Source organism: Phyllostomus discolor, chromosome 3 (genome assembly GCF_004126475.2).
Source record: "Phyllostomus discolor isolate MPI-MPIP mPhyDis1 chromosome 3, mPhyDis1.pri.v3, whole genome shotgun sequence".
Classification (NCBI taxonomy): domain Eukaryota; kingdom Metazoa; phylum Chordata; class Mammalia; order Chiroptera; family Phyllostomidae; genus Phyllostomus; species Phyllostomus discolor.
In genome coordinates, this window is record NC_040905.2 from 50,717,671 (window position 1) to 50,742,160 (window position 24,490).

Genomic DNA, 24,490 nt, shown 5'->3' on the forward strand with positions numbered 1-24,490 from the left:
AAGAGTCACTGTGTTTAAAAGAGCTTTAGCTTTACTTAATCAAGGGTTAGTTATGATTCAAAATGTATTATAAACTTTAAAGTAGAGATTTCTTCATGTATTTTGAGCCTAGCAGATTACGAAATGTGTATTTTTTATCAAAAAGTGGTCTTATATTAAAACTTTCTTCAATGTATTTTGTTAGATGAGTCAGAGCTTGCTGAGATGTATTGGCTGTCAGTCCAAGAACTATCTGGAAAATACCCTAAAAGTGTCCTGTGGTGACTGACTATTCGGTGTTGGGTGGAAGGAGAGTACGTTTGATCAGTCAGATTTGGGCACTGAAATGTCTGAAGTTATTCCTACGATTATTAAAAATTCCATTTTTATTTTCTATAAACAGTAGAAAAAATATAATTGTTTATTTACATCAAAATACACAATGTACTTAAATGTAAAGATTATCCCTTACATGGAACATAAGCAAGTTATAAACTCTAAAGTATAGACTATTATAAAGTAAAGAATCGATTTAACAAAGGCTTGAGCAATACAGGGCTATAGTACTTTATGTAATTAAATTCCACATTTAAATGTATTTTCTAAAAACATTTTTAGATATTAGGCCTGCAGTTCATGGCTACATATATTTCCCAGGGCTATTTTAAAAGTAGCATCTGAAAAATAAAATCCTAAAATATTTATGCTGTAGAGAATTTTTCTTTTTCTTACTTTTTAAAAATTTATTGGGGTGACATTGCTTAGTAAGATCATATAGATTTCAAGTATACATTTCTATGGTACATGATCTGTATATTGCATTGTGTGCCCAATTATTTTACTATAATATCTTAGTCTTGACAAACCAATAAGAGGAACTTTAGAATCAAGTGAACAATTTGGCTTTTGTTCACTGTGGTCTTACATATTAATGTATTTCCAGGAAACCATTTTAAATGAACAGAAAGGGTGGATTATTCAGGTGATAATCATCATCTGATAAAATGTTAGTGGATTTTCCAAGTTTAACATTTAAAAAATGCCTAGTTTACACATATCTGATCAAAGTTGTCTCTTCTTTATCATTTCTGGAACTCTAAACTGGGTTAGTTAAGTATATTGCCAACTATTTAGAAATGTATTCCAATATTCATACTCCCTCTGCCATTTTCCCAATACCAATTTCACTTATGAAACTGGTTTTTCAACTTCTGGACTTATTTTAAAAATTTAATAATTGACTATAGTGTTATTGAAATTTTAGAATGGTTGCTTTTCCTTTGTAAATAGAAGTTATATGGCATACTCACTAATCCAATGCATAATTTCTATTTAGTTTTTGAAACATGGTAAAATAAAAATGGCTTACTAATAATGCTTGTTTATAATAAATTCACTTCGAAATGGAATATGAAGTAAGAATTATCAAAAATATTACCAAATGCCAAATGGTGAGTTAAATATTGAGAAAATTTATTCAAGTGGTTTATTTGAAATAGAGCATTTGAGATTTCATGTTCCTCTGAACGTAAAATCATGCTATGGTATTAGTTTACTATGTGAAATGAACTATGTGAAAAAAAGACATCTTGCTGTATCTGCGGCATTGAGAGTGAGTCTGCTTGGATGGGACTGTGGTGCTCTGCCATCTGACTGTGAGACCCATCGCGGCACTGCTGAGAGGAAGAGGCTGTCCGCGTGGTAGCTGGGACCCTGCAGGTCCTGCCAGAGTAAGAGTATGAGACAGACAGACAGTCTCTTTAGTTATTCCCTCTGTGTGCTTTCCAAGATGTTCAAATTTTTTTGGTTTATTTTTTTCTTTTGGTAGAGTAAAAAGAAGAAAAACTACTTATTAATTCCCACTGATTACATATAATTATAGCAAAAGTGACAAAAACCTAGTTAATTTAGGTTTAAAAATCTACTACTTTTATCTAAAACATAAAGATTGCTATAGGTAAAACATTTTTAATATTAAGTTAGTGTTATTATAAATATAAGCTTTTAACACACAGACTGATCCTTACACACAATTATCTAGTTAAATACCTAGGTTCTCAACTGCCTACTTGTTGAGTTACGGACACAGCAACAGAACCCAAGAGTTCGCATACTAGCAACTGAGAGTATTCTACACAAATATTTGTACTTCACTATTCAGAAGTCAATATGCTTTCAAATGTAATTTCAGATATTAAATTTAAATTATTTATGGTAAAATATGAATCTAAGAGATTACCTACTAGTTGTATAAGATATATCTATTGACAGACATGTGAGTACTCTCTGCATTAAAAACCTCGGAAGAACATGTTCTTCATGTTTGGGATAAAATTTTTTTTAATAGTTTGGGCATCAAAATAATTTGCATAAAGTTGTCATGAGGTGAATGTGTATTTTAACTGGAAAAGCCTTCCCCTTGAAAAAGTTATTTATACTGTGTGTACAAAAAACATTTGACTGGGAGTCAAAGATCTGGATTCTAGCTTTTGCACCACCACTAATCAATAAGCAGGTGAGCCCTGAGAAAATAACCTTTCAGGGCTTGAGTTTTCTCAACCTTAAAATGAGGGAGTTGAACTAGAGGATCTCTAAAGTTCTTTAGAAAAATGAACAAAATAAAACCCCAAGATTCTGTGTTGATTATTCCCAGCATTACCTTTAAGTATAGATATTAATACGTTGTAAATATCTGTAAGTGTTTGAAGTGTGTGGGGGTGGCCTGGGGGGTCAGGTCATAAGCATGTGCTCCTAAGGCACAAACCACCTTTACTGAGGAGCTGCAGAGACTTCTTTCCATACTTTCCAGAGAAAAAAGGAAACCCCAGATAAAGGAAAAAATACTCCAACAATTATGCCTTGTTCAGATCAAAGGTTAATAGGGAGAATTACAAAAGTTGCACTTATTGATTAAAATGCATCCTAGAGATTAGTTCATTTAGCAAATATTTATTAAACACCTACAAAGGCAGTGCTTCAGCGGTTGGACATATCAGTAAATAAAGCAGATAAAGATCATCCTGCTGCTTAGGATTTTTCAAGGTTCACAGTCTTGTAATTAATAGTAGAAACAATTTTCTGGGAAAATTGTTTTCTACTATCAGTCCTCTAATCTGGAACAAATAGAATGTTCTCTTCACCAAATGGCAAGAATCAATGAAAACTCAAAGAAAATAATATTTCAATCTGGTGCCTTCCCTCAAAAGTGGTTATTACATCATCCCTGTTTGATAGAACACGCAGTGCTATGGATGACGCAAATCAAAGTTCTAATGGGGCAAAAATGGGGACAACTGTAAATGAACAACAATAAAAAGAAAATAAAAAAATAAAAGGTTTTCCAAATTAGACAAAACTCATGGAGTAAGATTCTTTATGACATGATAAATTGAGTAGTATAGTTAGCACTGTGACATGTGGAAATTACATTTACAGGCATAAATTCTTATTTCTACATGTTTTGGTTGTCTGCCCAGAATGAATAGGATAAACCAGAGTGAACAAAACTATGTACAAAGCCAGAAAAATCAATAAATACTTGATGACTAAATGAAAGGGAAAAAAGAGAAATATAAATCGTGTCCATCTCATTTCCTCCAAATGGTTTTTTAGAGAAACACAACATTTATAATCACAATTTATTTCAGCATAAATATCACTCAGTTTAAAAAGATTATTATTTTCCATTATATCAAGAATTATTCACAGACTTTTAAACTTCTGATTTTCCTAATTTTTCTTTTTTAAAGAGAGAGTTTTCCTTTCTTCTTTGCCCTTTCTACTGGTGGAAAGCAGTAGTCTCCCTCTCATTTGGCCTCTCAAAAGCCCTTAGTGTTTTATCTCAATTCCCTAAGAATCAGAAATGAGAGGCTCTTTCCTCACACTAGTTGAAGGTCCATTTCCCAGTCCAATTCTCTTCTTCTTCGAAGATCCCAGACCTCCCTGACCAGGGAATGGTTGTATAAATAATTTAGCAGTACTAAAATTACTAGTGATAAGAACCATTTTAAGCCCTCACTTCTTTTACTATATACAAGATCAAACTGGACATCTTAAATGATACATTGCTCAAATGTCATCAGCTTTGTTAATATTCTCTAACATTAATAGTTCCAAAAACCCTACAAATATGATTTATCAACACTAGAATATTCACTGTTTCTTGAGATTACTTTGTACTCTCTCTGCCAAGTAACTCTATTAATCCTCCAGGGGCCAGTTTCTGTTATTCCTCTTTAAAGAATCTTTCTAGTCTCCTTTCCCTCTACTTCCTTAGCACTGTTCATACCATGATCATGGAGGATTTAGTACACTGCAGTGCAACGTGGGCCTTGATTTGCAGAAAACCCACTTCAGAGGAAAGAACAAAAACTGTTCAGAGCAAGTCATTACCTTAATGTGAGGCTGCAAAATGTAATTTATCCATAAAATAAAATTGGTAACTCCTAGAATCCTTAAAATTGATATAGCAACATATAAATCACCTTACATCTTATTTTAAATATTTCAACATGGTTTTTAGAAACTCTTTAAATCTTAGTCTTTAAGAACAAATTGCTAAGAAAGAAAATTTAAAATAATTAAAAAATAAAAGGTTCTTTAAAATGCCAATCATTTTAAGCCCTGCTGGTGTGGCTCAGTGGATTGAGCACCAGCCTGCAAACTGAAAGGTCACTGGCTGGGTTCCTGGCCAGGGCACTTGCCTGGATTGCAAGCCAGGTCCCCAGTTGTGGGTGTGCATCGATGTGTGCCTCCCTCTCTCCCTTCCTTCCGATGTCTCTAAACATAAATAATAAAAATATTTTTTAAATGCCAACCACTTAAGAACTTTCTATATACTGTATTTTATTTTATGAACATAATTTAGGATGTATCAATGAGGAAGAGAAGAATAACTTCTTCAGAGTGGAAAAATGTAGCCTTTAGTTTATGCCTCTGAAAATTTAAGTCTGAGGTATATTCTAGAATGTGTAATTATACAGGACTTACGTAATTTAAAGTAACGTTGAACTTTTTTTTAATGCAAAATTATTCATGTGGAATTTTCTCCTAATTTTGAAGAGAATAGTATCTTTCTAACTGAAAGAAATACTATACAATTATCACATTTATGAAAATATGAACTTACAAAACAGTTTTGCAATTGAACACTCACTTCAAAAATAACTTCTTCACAAAAGTACTTGCAGTTTTATAAGTACTGTGTTGTACAATTACAGTAAAGCCTAACATATAATTTTATTTGAATATGCCCTTTTGACATATTTTTAGAACAGACAGTTTTACTTTTTAGAGTTTACTAGTTCGACCTCCTTATTTTATGTTAAACAAAACAGAGCAAATTTCTTAACTGCTATTTTTGTTTTTTTAATGCTGTTACATTCTGCTACAGTAATATACTTATAGGATAAGGGCAGGTACACACACCTCATTCTCATAAGCTAGTGACCATAAATAAATTGCCTGACTCCACACTTCCTCGTGGGCCCCCAGCAACTGTGTGACCATTCACTTAGTGCAGGCTTCTTTCCCCATGCTACCACTCAACCATGAAAAGCTGAAGGGGCAGTGGTATTTCAGGTAAGCAAGTTAATTTGCATATAAAGCACTAATTAGCATGTGGCCTTGATTCACTGGACTAAAAGAAATGTGAAAACTGAAATAAAATAAACTCAGTAAGCTTTATGTTTGTTTTCTTAAACATTTTTGGTGGCACTTTTGATAATATATGTAGTCTTTAGTTTGTGTTTTTAAAGTCAGATGCTGACAGGGAGTAGAAGCTGGGTGGGGAATGGTGGTAAACGGATGTGGTATTATTAGAAAAGTATCATCATTATAATCAAACTATTCATTATAACGTGATAACTTCTAATGAGGTTGGGAGGAAGGGAAGGAAGCAGTTAGTACATTCGGAGAGAGCATTACAGAGCAGCATTCAATAAATATTTGGTTAGTTCCAGAGCTGGCTCATTTGAGTGAATGAGCAACATTGATGGGAAGACTGCAAAAACCAGAAAAAGATAAAATAAAGCTTGGTTCTTATGTTTAAAATCTCACCTGACCAGTTTATTTTTAAAAATATCATCTTGTTAAAGTAGGTATTATCTATTGATACTGTTACTGCAAGCTACAGTATTGGCATAGTTCATCTGATTTTCTAGTGGGAAAATGTTTATAAAATATGTGTAGAAGGGGAGATTCTGCTTGCTTAAGTAGAATATATTATATCTTCCAGAGGATCTAATAAAAGTAGGCAATGAACAAGTGTTGGAGATCCCAAGAAGACACTGAGTTATAATTATAATACGCATATCAACAGCATACAAGAAAACATAATTTAGATGACTAATAAGGCCTTTTATTGTATTCTGCTTTCAGGTTTCTCTTACTATATCTGGGGTGTCAGAGTTGAAAATAATTCTTAGGTCATTTTACAGAGTACCAATATTTACTAACCACTCTTTGGTATAAAAGAATGTCAGGTTAATTTATGTATGATTTGGCAAAGAAAGTGTGCTAAGTCATTGGTCTTTTTCTGAAGCATAGTGCAGCCAAGAAAGCTGCTAACAATTCCATATAGCAGCTTACCTCTCGAAGTATTTATACATGGGACATGAGTCAAAAAGCTTTAATTCTTAAGTCTCAGGAATAATATGTTTTTAGCTGAAGGGAAGCAAAATTTGTCACTCCAAAATATGCCTCTTTGCGATACTGATTATTTTAAGCTGGTTATTTTAAGAAACTGAAGACTAAGGAAGAACCTTCGATCTTCCCCCTCAGTGCCAAAAAAGTTAAATAAAGCACCTGCACCAGAAAGGGAGCTTTCATTATAGGCAACCATGGTTTACCATTAAGTATTGTGCATGCAACAGGCAGGGGCCTAGCAAGGGCTTTCAATCAAAGCCCCGTCTGTGTTTCATTGTTAAAGATGGCCCAGCAAACATCTGTTTACCAACCATTTATTTTTCATCTCCATGTGAACTGTGAGTTGTCTTCTTCTCCTGTGAAGTCTCAAACCACTACCTCTCCCCCTAACTTCCTTCTCCTTAGTTCACGGTGACATATAAGCCTCAACTGCCTAATTATTCCTCAGGTATCATATTCTTATGTACATACGTAGTAAATTTGGTTGCTGTCACCTGTTAATCTGTCTCATATCAATTTATTAACCATCCAGAAGAACAGGGAAAAAGGGAAAATTTCCCCCTCCCCCCACAGCTTACATATTTTCCATTAAGAAAAGGCTCTTTTAAGTAAGAACATTAAACACTGTGCTTTTTAAATATCAAATTGTCTTTATAGCACATAACCATCTTTAGTCCAAAAATCTGTTAGAAAATGGTTATTTGCCAAAAAGTGATCTGCTTCCATCAACATTTAGCAAAAACACAAAGTACAAAGTGATATAGAGCCTGATAAAATATGGGTTATCTTCAGTAATTATATTAATTACATGAAGATCAAATATCTACCTTCCTTGGTCCTGGGAAGACATAGCTTTACACAGATTTAATCTTTTTTCTGATATTTTGATGTACTATTTCAAGCAAACACAGGGAATAAGACACATTCTATGACATAAAAATTATTCTAGTCTCTTTCAAGGGAAAAAACGTATGAACCTAATTTTATAAAATGATAAATATGGCCGGTTGTGATTATCTATAGTACTGGCAAAGTAATGTAAATATATTCACTGTAAGATTTAAACAAAGGCATAACCATTTTTTAAAAACTAAATATTATTTTATTCATTGTGTCCATTTTTTAGTTAATTCAATTCTCTTTTTTGTACAAGATTTTTCTGTACAGATTTCTATTCTCTATTTTGCTATTCTATATTTTCCTTAGGAAAAAATATCTTTCTTATTAAATGTGCTAAGTTTCTTGAAGTCATGTGCTACTGAGAATATTATTTTGAAAAATCATTCCAGAATGTTGTGATATTACCATTTCATTTCAAATATCTTAGCCGAAAAAAAAATCCACTTATATTTATAATTCCATGAGATGTTTCATGAGATTTCTTTATGAAGTTTTTTTCCTGTAGAAAAGTAATGAAGCATAAATTATGCATCAAATGAAGTTTGCCCAAGCTACTTTACAATTCTTTTCTGTTTTTCATGAAAGTCTCCAGCAGACATTACTGACGCCCCAGTGGATAAGATGCTCTTGATTAACACATTTTAATTCCGACTAGTATTAAACTAATCTAGCTCACCAAATGACATACTTGTACTGGCACAGTCTGCTGATAAACATAAATATGTAGTTTATCTCTCACACATCTTAAATATACATCTTAAATATTCTACCATCACCAATACAATTAAAACAACTCATAAAGTAACTGTAAAATATTAACGGATCCAGTTGCCTAATGTTGTTTTGGCAATTCAGCACAGAGTAATACTTAGGTTGATTCTTTTTATGTGAATTTAGTCCGAGCATCAAAATTACTCACTTAACATTATTGGTCTTTTCAAAAAGATTCTATTCCTGAAGTCTTCACTACTGTAATTAGATACAGGTGTGTGCCAATGGACTTGTGGACTGTGAATGGGGACTCTGCTAGCTGCTGGTCCAATAAACTATAAAAGTTTGATAATATTCTATAGGAAACTTTAATAATCTGTTTTAGATCAACTTATATTCACACACACACAGACACACTTTTCTGGTGTCTGTGAGACAGGCAGCTGGAGTCCTGTGTGACCCGAATCGGGCTCCATGCGGCCTCCCACGACTGCCTGAAGTCACGAGCACAGATAAACCTACATCAGTGTATTAAAAAAGACTATAATGGGTATGAAGATAAATATTTGAGATTTATAATTTAGGACAAATTATCAGCTGAATCAACAAAAGAAGAAGCTAGAGCAATTTTTAAAAGCCGCTCTTAATTTTTCATTAAAGAATGCAGAAGTGTTCCCTCGCTTGTTTCCCCTATTTTGTACTATACTGCTGCATAAACTCATTCCAGACGCACATGTATGAGATAGGTATTCACCTAAATGTACCACTGAAAAAGAAAAATGTTACTTTGTTCTCATCCTTCCCATATCTTGATATGCTAGCGAAATGTCTGCTATTTAGGTAGTAGTCCTTCCAAATTCACATGCAAAGATAACATTTGTTAAAGAAACTAGCCAATGGAATTGGCCTTCTGATACAAATGGCAGATTATACACAAGGGTGGGCAAAAGTAGGTTTACAGTTGTAATACAGTACAGAATACAATAACTAATAATGCAAGAATAAACTGTTTCATGTACTTACAACTATAAACCTACTTTTACCTACTCCATATATTTTTAGAAATAAATATCTTCCTTTAGCAATAAAATGATACCCTCACATTGACTTGGTTATTTACCTGTAAACATGAAATATATACTTAAAATTACTCAAGTCATATCTAAACTATATAAAATAGTCTTTCTACAGAACAGATTTTTACATAAATTATTAATGCATCAAAAAGTCTTTTGAAACTAGAGTTCACTAATTTGACTAATTTCAAAAAGTATAAAAATAAGCAAGATGAGAGAATTCAAATTGTACAAACTAAAATTATTTCTACATCTCCAATTTAAAAATGCATTTTGGAACATGTATATCTTAAAATAGATACATGTATACAATAAAATGTATAAGACAAATTCAAATGGAAAAGTATTTACAGATGTCAAAAGTATTTATAATGTTGGAGATCATTTATAGAATATAAAAATGACAGAAAACGGTATTCACATTTGCAGGCCTTCTAAGTAATTAATTCTATTTTACTCTTTTTTGGTAAGTATCCTACTGTGCATAAAAGATACATGATTACTCTATTCCCTGGTATTATTCTTATACTTAAGATTATACCTGATTGCTGGGTGGAATGGATGATACCTGGCAATAGCCTATACATCCTCTCTTCCCACAGTTGTCAGCAGAGCTGGCCCTCAGTAGGGATGAGCAGCGGGTAAGAATCAACACTTCACTCCCAGCAGGATTTCTTTGACCTCCCTCCAGCTACTGCCTCCTTTCTCTTTCCCTTTAGAGCAAAACTCTTTGAAAGAGTTGGACATACTCGTTGACTCCAATTTCTTTTTTTCCAGTTTATCTTGAACCTACTTTTATGAGGTTTCTTCCCCATCACTCCACTGAAACTGCCTTATCAAGGCCATCAATAACCTTGTTAAATCCAAAGGTCAGTCATCAGCCTCAACCACTTTGAACTATCAGGAGCATTTGACACAGCTGGTCATTGCTCTCTACCTAGAAACATTTTTATTTTTCATTTGGCTTGCAGGACACCACATTGCCTGGTTTTCTTCCTACTTCATGGTCTGCTCCTTCTCATTCTTCTTTGCTCACTCCTTCTCATCTCCCTGACTTCTTAATATTAGAATGCCTTGGGATCCTTGTAGAGCTTCTTGTCTACCTAAACTCACTATCTTCGTGATGTCATGCAGGCTCATAGCTTTAAATGTTATGCATATGCTAATGACTCCCCAAATGATGTCTTCAGCTCAAGCCTGAAACATAAAACTCCAATCTCTGATATCTTGTTTCCTACTCACATATTGTGAGTATCTAAGAGCCATCTTAATCTTAAATTCAAAATTAAACTTCTTATTTTCCCTCATACCTCCTTTTGACGTTTTGCCTACATATGTAAATGTCAGCTCCATTTTCCAGTGGGACACGACCAAACTCTTGCAGTCACCCTTGATTTAGCCTTTTCTCTCACAACATGTCCCAACTGTCACCAAATCTGTCAGCTCTAGCTTCATAATGTATCTAGAATTCAATAATTTCTTGTCAAAATTTTGCAGTGACATCCAAACTGGCCTCCCTGTTCCCATCCTTCCCTTCTACAAACTAATCAGGACATAGCAGCCAGAATGACTCTGTTTAAACCTTCTAATCAGAGTAAAACCCCAAATCCCTACAACGACCGACAAAGACTACGTGACATGGCTTCCTGTTATCTAGGACTCCACATCTAACCCCAGTCAAACCTCAGTACTCAAGCAAATTCATGGAAAAATGTCTCAGTTTTCTAATAAAACTTCAGGTCTTGATTTCTACCCGACAACCATTTCTTGCTGATACCTGTATGATCAGTCCCACATCTCTTGGGCAACAAACAAAAGAGATTTAATTTTCAAACAAATCGCCTCTCAAACTGTTTTCTGGAATGAATTATGTTTGAGAACTGAGGTTCCACCCTATTCTTCCCAGCTGACACTCCACTTTAGCTAGCCAGCCTCTCTCATCTCTGCAAAAAGCCAGCCATGCTTTAAACTCAGGGACTTTATGTCTGTTTGTCCCTCAGCCTAGAACACTCCTCCCAGATATCGTATGCATGTTACTTCATTTCCTTCAGGTATTTCCTCAAACGGCATCTTCTCACTGAGTATTTCTTTGGACAGTACCCAAAAACTTCTGCAATGCTGCCTGTTTTCCCTTTCAGTTTCATGTTTCTCCTTAGCCCTTAACACTATCTAATGCATCATATATTATAAAATAATTATTTATTTTGTTTATTGACTGTCTCCCTAGACCCTAAGTTCAATGAGGGCAATGATTTCTATTTATCTTGTTTACTACAGTAGTAACTCTAGGACATGGAGGTAGGGAGAACAATGAATTCAGTTTTTATTTATCACTGAATGTTGTCAGCATTCTTAGCCAATGGTTTTCAGATTTTAGTTTGTAAGATTAATCTGTTAAAAACAAAACAAACAGGAAGAAAACATAAAGGATTTTTAGTCCCACACCCCACTCCCAAGAGTCTGGATGTACTAGGAGTGATCAACTTCCATGACCCTGGTATCAGTAGTGCACAGAACACACTTGGGGAAACATTGCTCTTGATCCCTGTCCTCTGGATATCTGGCAAATCTCTAGTGGTGACCATATTCCAATAGCACAAGAGTGGGCAAATTATGGCTCATGGACTAAATCTGACCCAACACTTGTTTCTGTAAATAAAGTTTTATTGGAACAGCCATGCTTATAAGTTTATGTAGTGCTTATGGCTGCTTTTGTACTACAACACCAGAGTTGAGGAGTTGTGACTTCAAAGCCCTCAAAGCCTAAAATATTTACTTTCTGGCTTTCATAGTTTGTGGATGCTGAATGAGTTATTCCTAAACACTGTCTAATGATAAGTCATTTTTTAAAAAAGCTGACAGAGACCAGAGGGAAGAGTGGAGGGAATTTCAGGGGAATCTCAGGGGAAAATGGGAAGGGTTTACAGGAACAAATATAAAGGACACATGGACAAAAACTAGGGGGATGGAAATGGGAGGGAGGTGGGGAGGGAGGGGTAGGTGGGCTGGGATAGCAGTAAAGGACAGAAAACTGTACTTGAACAATGATTAAAATAAAATTGGAAGAAAAAAAAGAAAAAAAAAGCTGAAGGCATTCCAATATATATTTAAGACAAATCTATGTTACCTTTATAGGGAACTTACAATATTCCTTCTTTAATTTCCAAAAAAATGGACCATTTTTATTTCTGTAACTACCATTAGATAAAAATTAAGTTGTGTAATAAATACCCTTTGCATATTTGTAACTTGGTACAAATACATATTTCTCCCCATGAGACTTAAATAAAAACTTCAACATTCTGGAGAAAATTTTCATTTAAATATTTTTTACAAGAAAAATTATAATTTCAAATTATTTGAAAAACAGATTAGCTCTTATCACAGATATAAGTTAAAATGTGACATTTTATTGTTTCACTTGAATATCTTGACACCTTTTGCTTAATGACACCTTTAGCGTGAAAGTAAAACCAGTATCTGTCTAGAGTGGCCGAGTTAACTTTTCCTAAATACTCATTCTGACAAAGAAATATATAAAAAAGAAGGGTTTCTAAGAGAAAACTATTTCATTCCCTCTTAATAGGAAAACCTAAGTAAAGTCTCTGAACCCCTGACACTCCCTCGTCTGCTCTCTGTCCATCTAGTCACTCTGCAGGCCTTCAGTTGTCTGAAACTGCATTTTTTTTACAAGCTCACTTAGTTACTCAAGCTGAGCGGTTTTAATTTGTTCTAATAGTTGAGGCCAGAAAAACTATTACCACAACTGCAGGAAAGCATTATCAAAGCCAGCAGCTGTCAGGCACCTTTATTTTTTCAGGCTGCTTTTATCTTTATACTAGAGAAAGACTTGTTCTATTTTTAATATTTACAATCTCTGTTCTTTAAAGATTCAATGTTACATTTCTAAGAAAATTAAACTTAATTTTTATTTCTTGAACTTTGATAAATAAATAACCTTCCCTACTTCCATTCTCTAAATCATGGTGTATTTAGTTCCGAGAAACACTATTTTTAATGCTTCAATTTTTAAACTACATATAAATCATATTAGATGGTATACTTAGGTAAGTCAGTTCTGCTTGAGATTTTCAGTATCTTATTTATTTAAACTAAGAAAAGACTAATCTACTTCTGGTCAAGGTAGCAGCATAGGTAAACATGGCTTGGATCCTCGCACAACCACATCAAAATTACAGCTAAATTACAGAACAACCATCACTCAGGAACATCAGAAATTGAGTTAAAAGGAAGTCTGACAACTATGGAATTAAAGAAACGACATCCATCCAGACTGGTAGGAGGGGTAGAGATGAGAATTGGGCTGGTCCCACATCCATGTGTGGTGGATAAAAATTGGGATGAGATATCTTGGGAGTGAGGAGTCCCAGTACCATACCAGGACCCCCAGCAAGAAAGTTCCAGTGTAAGAAAGGTAAGTCCCCACAACTTCTGGCTGCAAAATCCAGTGGGAATTGAGTCAGTAGAAGAAACTTCTAGAGTCCCAAGCAGTTCCTCTTAAAGAACCCACACACAGACTTACTCAGACTCATTTCCTTTGAGGTCTAGCACTGGGGTAGCAGCTTGAAAGGCACCAGTAAGAAACTGAAGTGCCTGGTATTAAGGCAAGAGCTGAGAGACAGCTTTCTCCCAGACAGAAAGGTAGGCAGAGGCCACTTTACCTTTTTTGAGCCCTCTCCCCATGGAGCCACACAGCCACAGAGCTCGCAGGTGGATGCTATACCTGAAGTTCTATAAACACAATACAACAGGGTATCTCCACCCTGGAGTAACCTGAGGCTCCATCCCACTCAACTTACAGTGATTAACAGTGGTTTTTCCATGTGCATGGCTGGTTTTGGTTCATTCTTCACAAACTCCTAAATCCTTTCAAACAAGCAACAGTTGGCCTCAGTGAGCCCCTAGCTCCTGTACCTCTTGCTGACTGACCCTAGGGACAGCACTAGCAGCAGCCAGCCTAGAGTCACAGCTTAGCTTCATCTGGGAAATGCCAAGACCAGCACAAGTAGCAGCCATCTTATATTGCTTTATAGCTCATGCAGGGTGACCATGAGAAAAATACAGGTGGGGGCTGACACAGGCCTGCACCTCCTGGGACACCCCAGGGTCTGCACACCCAGTAGACAGCTACTGCCCCTATATAGCTGATCCTCCATGGATGGGGGAGGTTGGTGGTCAGTGGTCAAAGACATTCCTTACAGCTGACTGGCTTGGGTAAATCCCTCACATTGATCTGTCAACAGCAACCAAGGCCCAACTACAAGAGGAAGGTATACTCAGCCCACGAAGTGTGCACCTTGAGTACCAAGCTTGGGTGATACAGGGAGCACTGCCACTGGACCCTACAGGACACCTACTATATCAGGTCACGTTACCAAGACAGGGAGTCAGGGCAGCTCTACCTAATACACAGAAACAAACGCAAGGAGGCTGCCAAAATGAGGAGACAAAGAAGCATGGTCCAAATGAAAGAGTGGATCGAAACTCCAGAAAAAGAACTAAACAAAAGGGAGATAAGTGATCTATTAGATGCAGTGTTCAAAACACTAGTTAAAAGGATGCTCAAGGAATTTGATGAAGACACCAACAGCATAAAAAAGATCCAGTCAGAAACAAAGGATGCACTAATTAAAATAAAGAACAATTTGCAGGGAAACAACAGTAGAATAAGTGAAGCCCAGAATCCAATCAATGATTTGGAACATAAAGAAGCAAAATCAACCAATCAGAACAAGATGAAGAAAAAAGAATCCAACCCCCCCCCCCCTCCCAAAACAAGGTTAGCGTAAGCAGCCTCTGGAACATTCACATCATAGGGGTGCCAGAAAGAGAAGAGAAAGAGCAAGAAATTGGAAATCTATTTGAAAAAATAATGAAAGAAAATTTCCCTAGTTTGGTGAAGGAAATAGACATGCAAGTTTAGAAAGCACAGCAAGTCCCAAATAAGATGAATGCAAAGAGGCCCCCACCAAGACACATCATACTTAAAACACCAAAGGTTAAAGATAAAGAGAATCTTAAAAGCAGCAAGAGAAAAGTAGTTACCTACAGGGGAGTTCCCATAAGACTGTCAGCTGATTTCTCAAAAGAAACTTTGCAGGTTTAAAGGGACTGGCAAGAAATATTCAAAGTTATGAAAAGCTGGGACCTATAGCCAAGACTGCTCTACCCAGCAAAGATATCATTTAGAACTGAAGGGCAGATAAAGAGCTTCTCAAACAAGAAAAAAAAATGAAAGGAGTTCATCATCACCAAACCATTACTACATGAAATGTTAAAGGGACTTATTTAAGAAAAAGAAGACAATCAAAACTATGAAAAATAAAATGGCAATAAATACATATTTATCAAAAATTGAATCTAAAAAACAAACTAAGCAAACAAGAAGACCAGACAGAATTATGGATATTGAGAGCGTTTTGATGGTTGCCGGAGGGGAGGGGGTACAGGGGAATTGGTGAAGAGGTGAGGGGATTAAGAATTACAAATAGGTAGTTACAGAATAACCATGGGGACGTAAGGTACGGTATAGGAAATGGAGCAGCCAAAGAACTTATATGCATGACCCATGGACAAGAACAATAGTGTGGGGGTTGCCTGAGGGAGTAGGGGGTACTGGGTGGAGGGGAGCAAAGGACAAAAAATTGGGACAACTGTAATAGCATAATCAATAAAATATCATTAAAAAATAAAGTGCCAAACTTAAAAAAAAGACTAATCTTTTAGTTTGTTATCTAAGATCAAAGGTAGTATCTACCACTTCTAGGGAGAAGGAAAGGGAGTTTTTCCTGAGGTTCGGAGTTTTCCTAAGGTGAATTTTACAACCAGCTGTGGTCTGGAAGGGTAAGAGGAAAGGGAACACACTAAGAGTAAAGACAACATGAAGATTAATAAAAACAGAAGGGAATTGAGAAGGCATGTAGACTGTTTAGCTATATGTATAAATAAGAGGGTAAAACAGGTGCCACTGATAATAAAATAGTTGTATTCTAAAAGTCAGATTAGGATTTGCAGAGCAGATGGGTATAATCAGTTATGAAGGTATTATCAAAATGCAGGACTTATTTCCAGATATAGGTTAAATAAATCGACCTCTGGAAACATTTAACCAGAGCTTGCAAAAACATTTATTTTTCCTTTTCAGTTTTAAGTGTTAGATTAAATAACCATTTTCTCATTTTTGAACATTTTGATTTTTTCTTTTAAAACATTAAGAATATTCATTATCTAAACTTTATTTTTGTCTTTGTTGCTTTATGAAAGTGATTTATACTGAGCTTTCCCTAGTCAATAATAGCACCATGGAGAAAAGGGGACATATCTTTCTATTTTTTGTCCTTCTCATTGCATTATTACTATGTCAAACATTAGGTCAGCTTGCTACATTGCAGTCTTGCTAAAAATAAAACCTTTGCAAAACATACCCTGGCCAAGTAGAGACGTCTGCGAACCACCGCTAGATGGCAAAGCAGCTTTACCATTGCCAGTGCGATGCCTGAAGAGAAAACGTGGCTCACAAACCTGCTGCCTGGTGTTCTCTACCTCGTAGGAGGTGGGGTCAATCTAGATTTTGAAAAATGGATGGCCACCTTGGTTGGAAATTAAGTTACTTGGTATACATTATCTTCAACAAGTATTTATAATCGTATTCATGTCAAATCCTTAAATTAACAACCCAACATGAATACCTTATTAGTTTTCAACAGTTTCAGTTAAGAAAACTAAAGATCCAGTGACTACCATACAGTAAACATATCAAGATAAAAACCAAGCAAAACATAATATGGTAATGATAACAAAAAATTATAGAGAGTTCAAAGTTAGATAGTTACAAGTACACCCCATATTAAGTATACACTCAAATATACCTATATCAGTATGTATTAAAAGATTATATTGTATTTTTATATAAAAGATATAGATATGTTTAGTGGAATGATAAAAACAAGATATAGTTTTCTTCTTCAAAGTTTTCTTATGGTACAAAGAAGAAAGGAGGAAAAAATAAAGCATTTTCACCCCTTTCTCCCAATTGTTCTTGGTAGAAATAAAAGATGTTCATTTTTAAAATGTGGTACAAGTTATAGTAAGTTCACAAGAGAAGTTTCCTTGTTACTGAAATCTATAAAATTATAAAACTTGATAAGGTAAAAGTTAATAGTTTTAATTCTTTGAAAACATAAAAAAATGAGAACTTTATTTTATGCACTTTACTCAACTATTTTGATTATTATACATAAGTGAGAAGAAAGTATAATTGGCTCAAGGAACACTGCTGCCTAATCAATGAAATTACAGGAATCAAACTTTACCTATCTCTTAGTAAGAATGCTATGAGAATACATAAAAGATTGATGTATAATTCAAACTTCTTAGTATACAGCCAGGCTTCTGAATAAGACTGCAGCACAGGGACAGGGGAGTCAGAGTTCAGGCTCAGTTGCAAGTCCACTCTGTGTGCTCACATCACACCACAATACTGCTTTTTCTTCCACTAAAACTGCCAAATGAAAGTACAGGCTCCTGAACATTCAGGTTTGAAGCTTACTAGAAATTGAAGAAAGTTTTCCCAGTAGCAAGATTTCTCAACTTAAGAAAGCTGCTCTAAAATCATTCACCAGTCCCATGGTGGGTCACTTTGAGAATTCATAGAGTTTTATATACAAATTATTCACTTACTTAAAGACTCCTATTAAGTAAATATATGTAACTTACTTTAAATGGCTTTATTTTAACTAAACTGATACCTCCTTTTGCATGTCCAACTATTCCTGTTGATTTTACTTAACTGGTTTCCTATTCAACAACAAAAGCTCTCCCATTTTAATAAAAATGTCAAAGTGTAAGTACGAACAACGTTAATATCAGTCATAAATAGACAGACACCAACCTAAAGACTGCCTTCCAGGATAGACTGGTTAAATGTGTGAGGTGACAGTCACAGTTACTCATTCTAGAGTTTAAGTTAATTGCTATTATTCAAATACAGTTGCTATGAAATCACAGATTCAGTTTGTGATACTTCCACTAGGTAATGTGTTTAAGTCTATGCTTAGATCAGAAGGGGAAAGAGGGGCCTTGTTCTGCAATATAAACAGGAATAAAAGAATTGCGTTTGTCTATTTAGGAGAACTACTTGAATGTATTTTTTATAATATGATCACATAGTGAGTGGAGCTCAGAACTACTGAATACAGTGTTTTATGTCCTAGTTACAAATTCTTCTTTCTTTAGTTTCATTTGTTCATTAAATTCGAACAGGTTCAGTCCTCTCCCGCTCTAGTCCCAAGTAAGCTTTGCACTTCTTCACCAGGAATGGGGATTCGAAACTATGCTCATACTCTAGATAATTCTTGGACCTCAAAATCTCTTTGGAACTGTTTTGGAAACTGGTGTTAGAACTTAAACTATGACTGTCTGTTGCTATTTGTACTCACAGAGAGCAGCCACTCTTCACTAACAGCAGTTAAGGCCAGAACCATGAGGAAGCGTGGCCCAGTCACAGTAGGAAACGGATGCTGGTCTTTAGGAAATACTTGGCTAGTCTGATCCCAAATGTACCGAAAGGTACTAACATGTTACTTCTTTTTAAAAAGTCGGATAGTTTGAGTTTTTCAATATTTCAGAGAAGCACTTCCAGGGACAGTGGTCATATTCAAGCCAGTTGAATAGGGGAAGAGTATTTGAGGTTAACTGGAATGGCCTCCCTGGATAGCAGAATGGCGTGTATCAAACCTGAATGTATTGAAAACTTTTTTTACCTTCCCTCTTTCCTAAGTCAGATAAAGGCATTAAAACTTTCCAGAGGCCCAAAGGAGAACCTCAGACTCATTTTGGATTCCTTCTGCTCTTTTTTTTCTACCCCTAATTTGGTTAACCAACTGAGGCCTATCAAGTGTAACTATGAATTGCTTCTTCCCTTCCAACCCCACTGCCACTGCTTTGAATACGTGCACACACTCTCTTCCCTGGGCTGCTGTAATAGCCAACCACTGATACCCCTGCATCCAGTCTCTTAAATGGATGCTGCTGCCTTTGTTCATCTTTTAAGTGTCAGTGTTTTTGGAGTTCTGTTGTATACCCTCTTGCTCTCTTATTCTGTCACTTTCTCCCTGGACAATTAATCTACCTCTGTGGATTCCAGTGCTCTTAATATGATGATAATCCTGCCATTTTTATCTCTAGCCTAGATCATTGTTTTTGGCTTTAAACCTGTAAGTTCATTGGCCTAACAGACATCTCTTAGAGGTCCAACAGGAACCTCATTTGTCCCACCTCAGTCCTACTCTTCATCTGTGGTCCCTATCTCAGAAAATGAAACCTCCATCTGTCCAGGTGAGAGCCAGAAACCAGGATACTATTTCTGAATTCTTTTACTCATAATCCCACACTTATTTGTGACTCAAATCTGTTCATCTTTCTCCATACCCACTGTCACTGCCTTACTTCAGACCGTCATTAAATGTCCCCTGATTGCTGCAAGAGGCTCCTAAACATTCTCTCTACCTTCAGACTTCTGTCTCTGCAATCCTGGTTGCATACTGCAACTGCAGCGATTTTTCTTAAAAGGTAAATATGAACACGCCTCTCTCCTGCTTAAAATCCTTCCATAGCTTACTATGGCCCTTTAGATCAAGGCAGAAATGCCTAACTAATCTATAAAGCTCCTCCAAGTTCTGGATACTCATCACTAGCCAATGCCTCTTTAATTAATTAAGCTACGTTTTTTACACTTGGTCTCTCTGCTTTCCATTCTGGGTCTTCAAAATTTTTTTTCCCCTCTTTTGGAAATATTCTTTCCCTCTCTCCTTGCCTCCTTTGCCAAACTCATCTTTAGATGCCAATGTGGATTTAATTTATTATTTCCCTGAAATGCTCCTCCCAAGACTGGGTTTGGTAGCCTTCTGATTTGCTCTAACAGCACACTATTCATTTAATACAGCTATTTTTGTTTGTACTCAAATTGCCTTTTCTGTCTCGCATTACCATACCATGAGTTTCTTGAGGGCAGGGACTTTATGTTAAATTATGTCATAGGTGCCTAAAAAGCCTGAATCCACTCTATAGTTTGAATTCAGGTCACTGCCCTTCTTAATGATTTCTGACAGCTCTCACATGCCTACCGAAAAAAGACCCAAGTTCCTAACAGGGCACATAAGGCCCTTCTCAACATGCTAGAATACATCTTCCCAACTTCATGTCCAGGAACTCCTGCCTACCCTTCCTCTACTTTCTGCATGTGCTACGCTGAATACCTCTGCACAGGGTCATTCTGATGCCTCCACATGTTCGCTTACATGGTTCCCTCTTTCTGGAATAGCACCCCTTTGCTGGTTTCCCTGAAGAGTTTTCTCCAAAGCACTCTGAGCTCCAATTCAGGCACTCAATAGTTTTCTTCTAGGTCATTGTAGAACTCTACATTTTAGTCTGTTCAAGCACTTATCTTCCTGTATCATAGATACTTATTTTTAATAATATCTCACTGGCAAGACAACGAACTTCAGAAAGATACATGAAATATATACTCATTTTTAGATGTTTGTAACAGTGCCTGGCATGTAGTAGTACTCAACTATTTGTCACAATGAAATAATTAAAACAAATTTAACTCTGCTTCAACTACTGTTATTGAGATTAAGGCAGAAGGCAGGTAAAGGAAGAAAGGTTCATTATACAAAATCTAAAAACTGAAAATGTGTCAGTTTATACACTTTGCTTAACCCTAGAATCTAGCTTCCTACTCAAACTATCCCCTTTATTAAAAAAAGTGCCACAAAGAGAGGTTGCTGCTACTAACTCTTACAAGTAAACTCTTCTGATTTACTTACTAATTCCAATGTATCCTTGGCTAGAAAAGTAAAAGAATGAGGAAAAAATAAAATGAGCTGGAAATGTTTTATGAGTAATGATTGATCATGGACTTTAAAAGCTAAATTCAATGACACAAGACCAGAAAGCCTTGATGTGGATCTCAGCCCTGAAGGTTTCTGACTGTGTACAAACCACTCATCTATCAAGCCTCGGCTTTTCCAACTGTGTGATGGAAATGATAATAATGCACACTTTACACATAGGGCTATTGTAAGAATTAAGAGTTTACATATGTAAAACATTTAGAACAAAGCATGGCATAGAGTAAGCAGTTGTTGTGTTAGTTATTATCATTATAACATATTATATTATATTATATTATAACATATTATATTAATTCCTGTAATGCCTTCCAACTCTACTTTTTAACCCCTAAATTCTTCCTAGTTTTTTCAAAGGGTGTTACAAAATTAACTATGCAGTTAAAAAAAAAAACCCTTTAGAGTCTTTGTTGGTTTGGGCTAGAAAACTGTCAGAATTAAGATGTGGATGCCATAAAACTAAAAAGGAGTGTACTGCAATTTTAAAATCATTATTATCACCGCTAAAATATATGGTCTTGTTGAAATTTTAAAATACTAACATACATATATTAAAACCTGATTTTAAAATGTGATATAATGATATTAATGAAATTCACCTTAAAAGCCACAAAGATGATTCTCAAATATTTTGATATAGCCTATAATCTTGATAAGTAAATAGGTTATGATTTTGCCATATTTTAAAAGTACAGCCAAATCTTGATTATCATTAGTCTCTGGAGACACACCATAAATATTTAAAATTTATATACCATTTCAGAACTTCATCATTAGCCTTTTCTCCCATCAAATCTTTACCACAGTTAACTTAATGGGCTACTTTTCATTCCAAATTGTTTCTTTCTTCTTGAGCAATGAAATTGCAAAATAAAAAATGAATAAAAATTTGACAACAATATAGGAAGGAAGGGCTAATCTATACACTAAACAACCAGTCTTTGAATAATCAAGAGTTGGCTGCATAGCATTATGTTTACCTTATGAATAAAAATAGCCTCATTCTCCTTTATATTTTTAAATAAAATCAAACAGGAGTTCCTAGGCCTTAACATTCCTAGTCGGAGTTTCTCTGAGTACCTGAAAGAACCCTGGTGGTACAGGACCTACTGGCATGCCATCTCCTGGGGGAATGTTTCCTAGCACTGGACTGGGAGCTGCTGCAGCACTCTGCAAAGAATAAAGGAGAAACAAACCTATATCATTACAGAGCAGGCACAAAACCAAAGACTAGTGATAATGGCAGGAGGGGAAGCTTTTCATTCCTGGGAAAGAATATTGGTAATTTCCCCCACTACAGAGGTAAATTAAGATACAACAGTTAGTTTAGTATATAAGTAAATTATTTGGTTTAAACAGGTCTCTTTACACTTTTTGAAACTGTAATAAGATGTTATATTTCAATGATATATAAAAAGCAAATAATATGACAAAATGATAAAAGTTTAAGCAAATCCTTTAAGGCACAGGCATCTTAAATGGCAACAATAGTAACAGTAGGTAAATATGTGAGCAGCAAGTTTGACAATGGTAGATGTAGGAGTTGGAAAAAAGGACTCTCTTTTTAGGTCACACTTTTCTATGTGTCATAACGAGTGTAATTAAGTTTCTGCATACAGGTGGCAACACACATTATTTGTTCCCTTTCTGATAGACTACAATGGGTAGCCAAAATACAACTGATAGCAAAAATAAGATGGTGAGTATAAAAAAGTAATTAGGAGATTGAACAAGAGATAGGAATAAGATTTGGAGAGATTACTTTCACATAAATAGATTATGAAAAAAATCAGACTGAAAAATTCAAAGCCTACTTCACTCACAATTTCATGCAATCCTGGGGCTTGGTAACATAGGAGTAAGAAAAACTTTAGGTTTAGGCTCTTTTAATCAAATCAGTTTTAGATTGAATTCTTACATAGAACAGTAATGCATACAACTGTTCTACAAGCATGGATTTCATCTCTCAACCTGGTCAGACATATTACAGACACAGAGCTGTCAAGATGGACCCAGAAATATGCTAAAGACAGATGAGTACAGATTCAACAGCTCTGCTCTGAAGGGAACTCAAAACAAATCCTGGGTCTACTGTATCTGTTTAATTATGGTAAGAACTACTACCAAGCATTAGTTGCACTGGATTTGTGTGAATTTCCATTAGAATACCATGGAAAATCCTTTATTATGCAATACATCCATGATTATTTAGTGTTGATTTTTTATCTTTCGTGTAAAAAAAGAAAAACATACAAATGATGTGGCTTTAAAACATTTCTTCTAAGTAAATGGGATACATAAAACTTCAGGGCAAATGTAAAAATATTATCATTGAAAGTGCTTGTCTCTTTTGTGACTTAATTTATATGCTTTTAATATATACTTTCAGATATGTATTTTCAAACTGCTCTTAAATAATTTATTTTATCACATGACTTAACTTTCATGGATTTTTTTAGAGTGACGACTTTACTTTTAAGTTTTTATATTATCCCAAATCACTAATATAATTTTACCTATTTTTTATATATCCAATATATTAAATTTGGTATTTTTCAAATAAACTTAATTAGGAAACAGTTATTTGCTTTCCCAAGGATATCTAAAGTGAACTTTAAAGAGTCACCATAAAATCCTTCTTCACGTTGCTGTGTATTTATCTGTTAGTCTGTGTGGCCATTTCTCCTGCCCCTTCTGTGATTACATCATTCTACCCTCTAAGATGGCATATGTCCATCTCTGCTCCTTCCTCTTTTTGTGTTGTTTATTTTTCCCTTACATGTATGCCCAGGACCATTTTTCACTTCCTCCTTTCCCTTCAATATTATTATATAATTAAATTTAAAAATATTTTTACTCTCTAACTCCTTATTTCTGAGTTTAAGGACACAGACGTATACCGTAAGTCTGTATTTTCTCTTCTTAAATAAAAATTTGAAATAAAAGCTAAAAGAGTTCTTACTTTAGCCTTAGTTGTCAATAGTAGCCTCCAGTAGGAAAAAAAGTTGTATATACTTCTGTATAGAGGCTTCAAAACCACAGGTACATGATAAATTTTGCTTATAAAAAATTAGGATGCAATTGCTTACTGAACAAAATTAGCATTTATCAAGATACTATATGTTAAATAACTAATAGTTTTATTTACTAGGGATGTTACAGAACCAGCTGCCTAATTATATATTGGGGAATTAAGATAGAAAGTCTGTATTAGATGGAATAGGAAAAATATTTTAAGTATATGAA

At 35.1% G+C, this 24,490-nt stretch overlaps 1 protein-coding gene across 7 annotated transcripts in view; it reads right to left on the reverse strand.

Moving 5' to 3' along the window:
* Positions 1 to 24,490, reverse strand: part of SSBP2 (single stranded DNA binding protein 2) — a 251,897-nt gene that overhangs the window by 66,652 nt on the left and 160,755 nt on the right. For 5 of the 7 annotated variants that reach the window (XM_028508444.2, XM_028508452.2, XM_036020485.1 and 2 more), the window contains exon 5: positions 22,325 to 22,414. The exons of the other annotated variants lie outside the window; for them this stretch is intronic. In XM_028508444.2, coding sequence (XP_028364245.1) covers positions 22,325 to 22,414 — 90 coding nt within the window. The remainder of the gene's footprint in view (positions 1 to 22,324; positions 22,415 to 24,490) is intronic. 7 annotated transcript variants of the gene reach the window in all.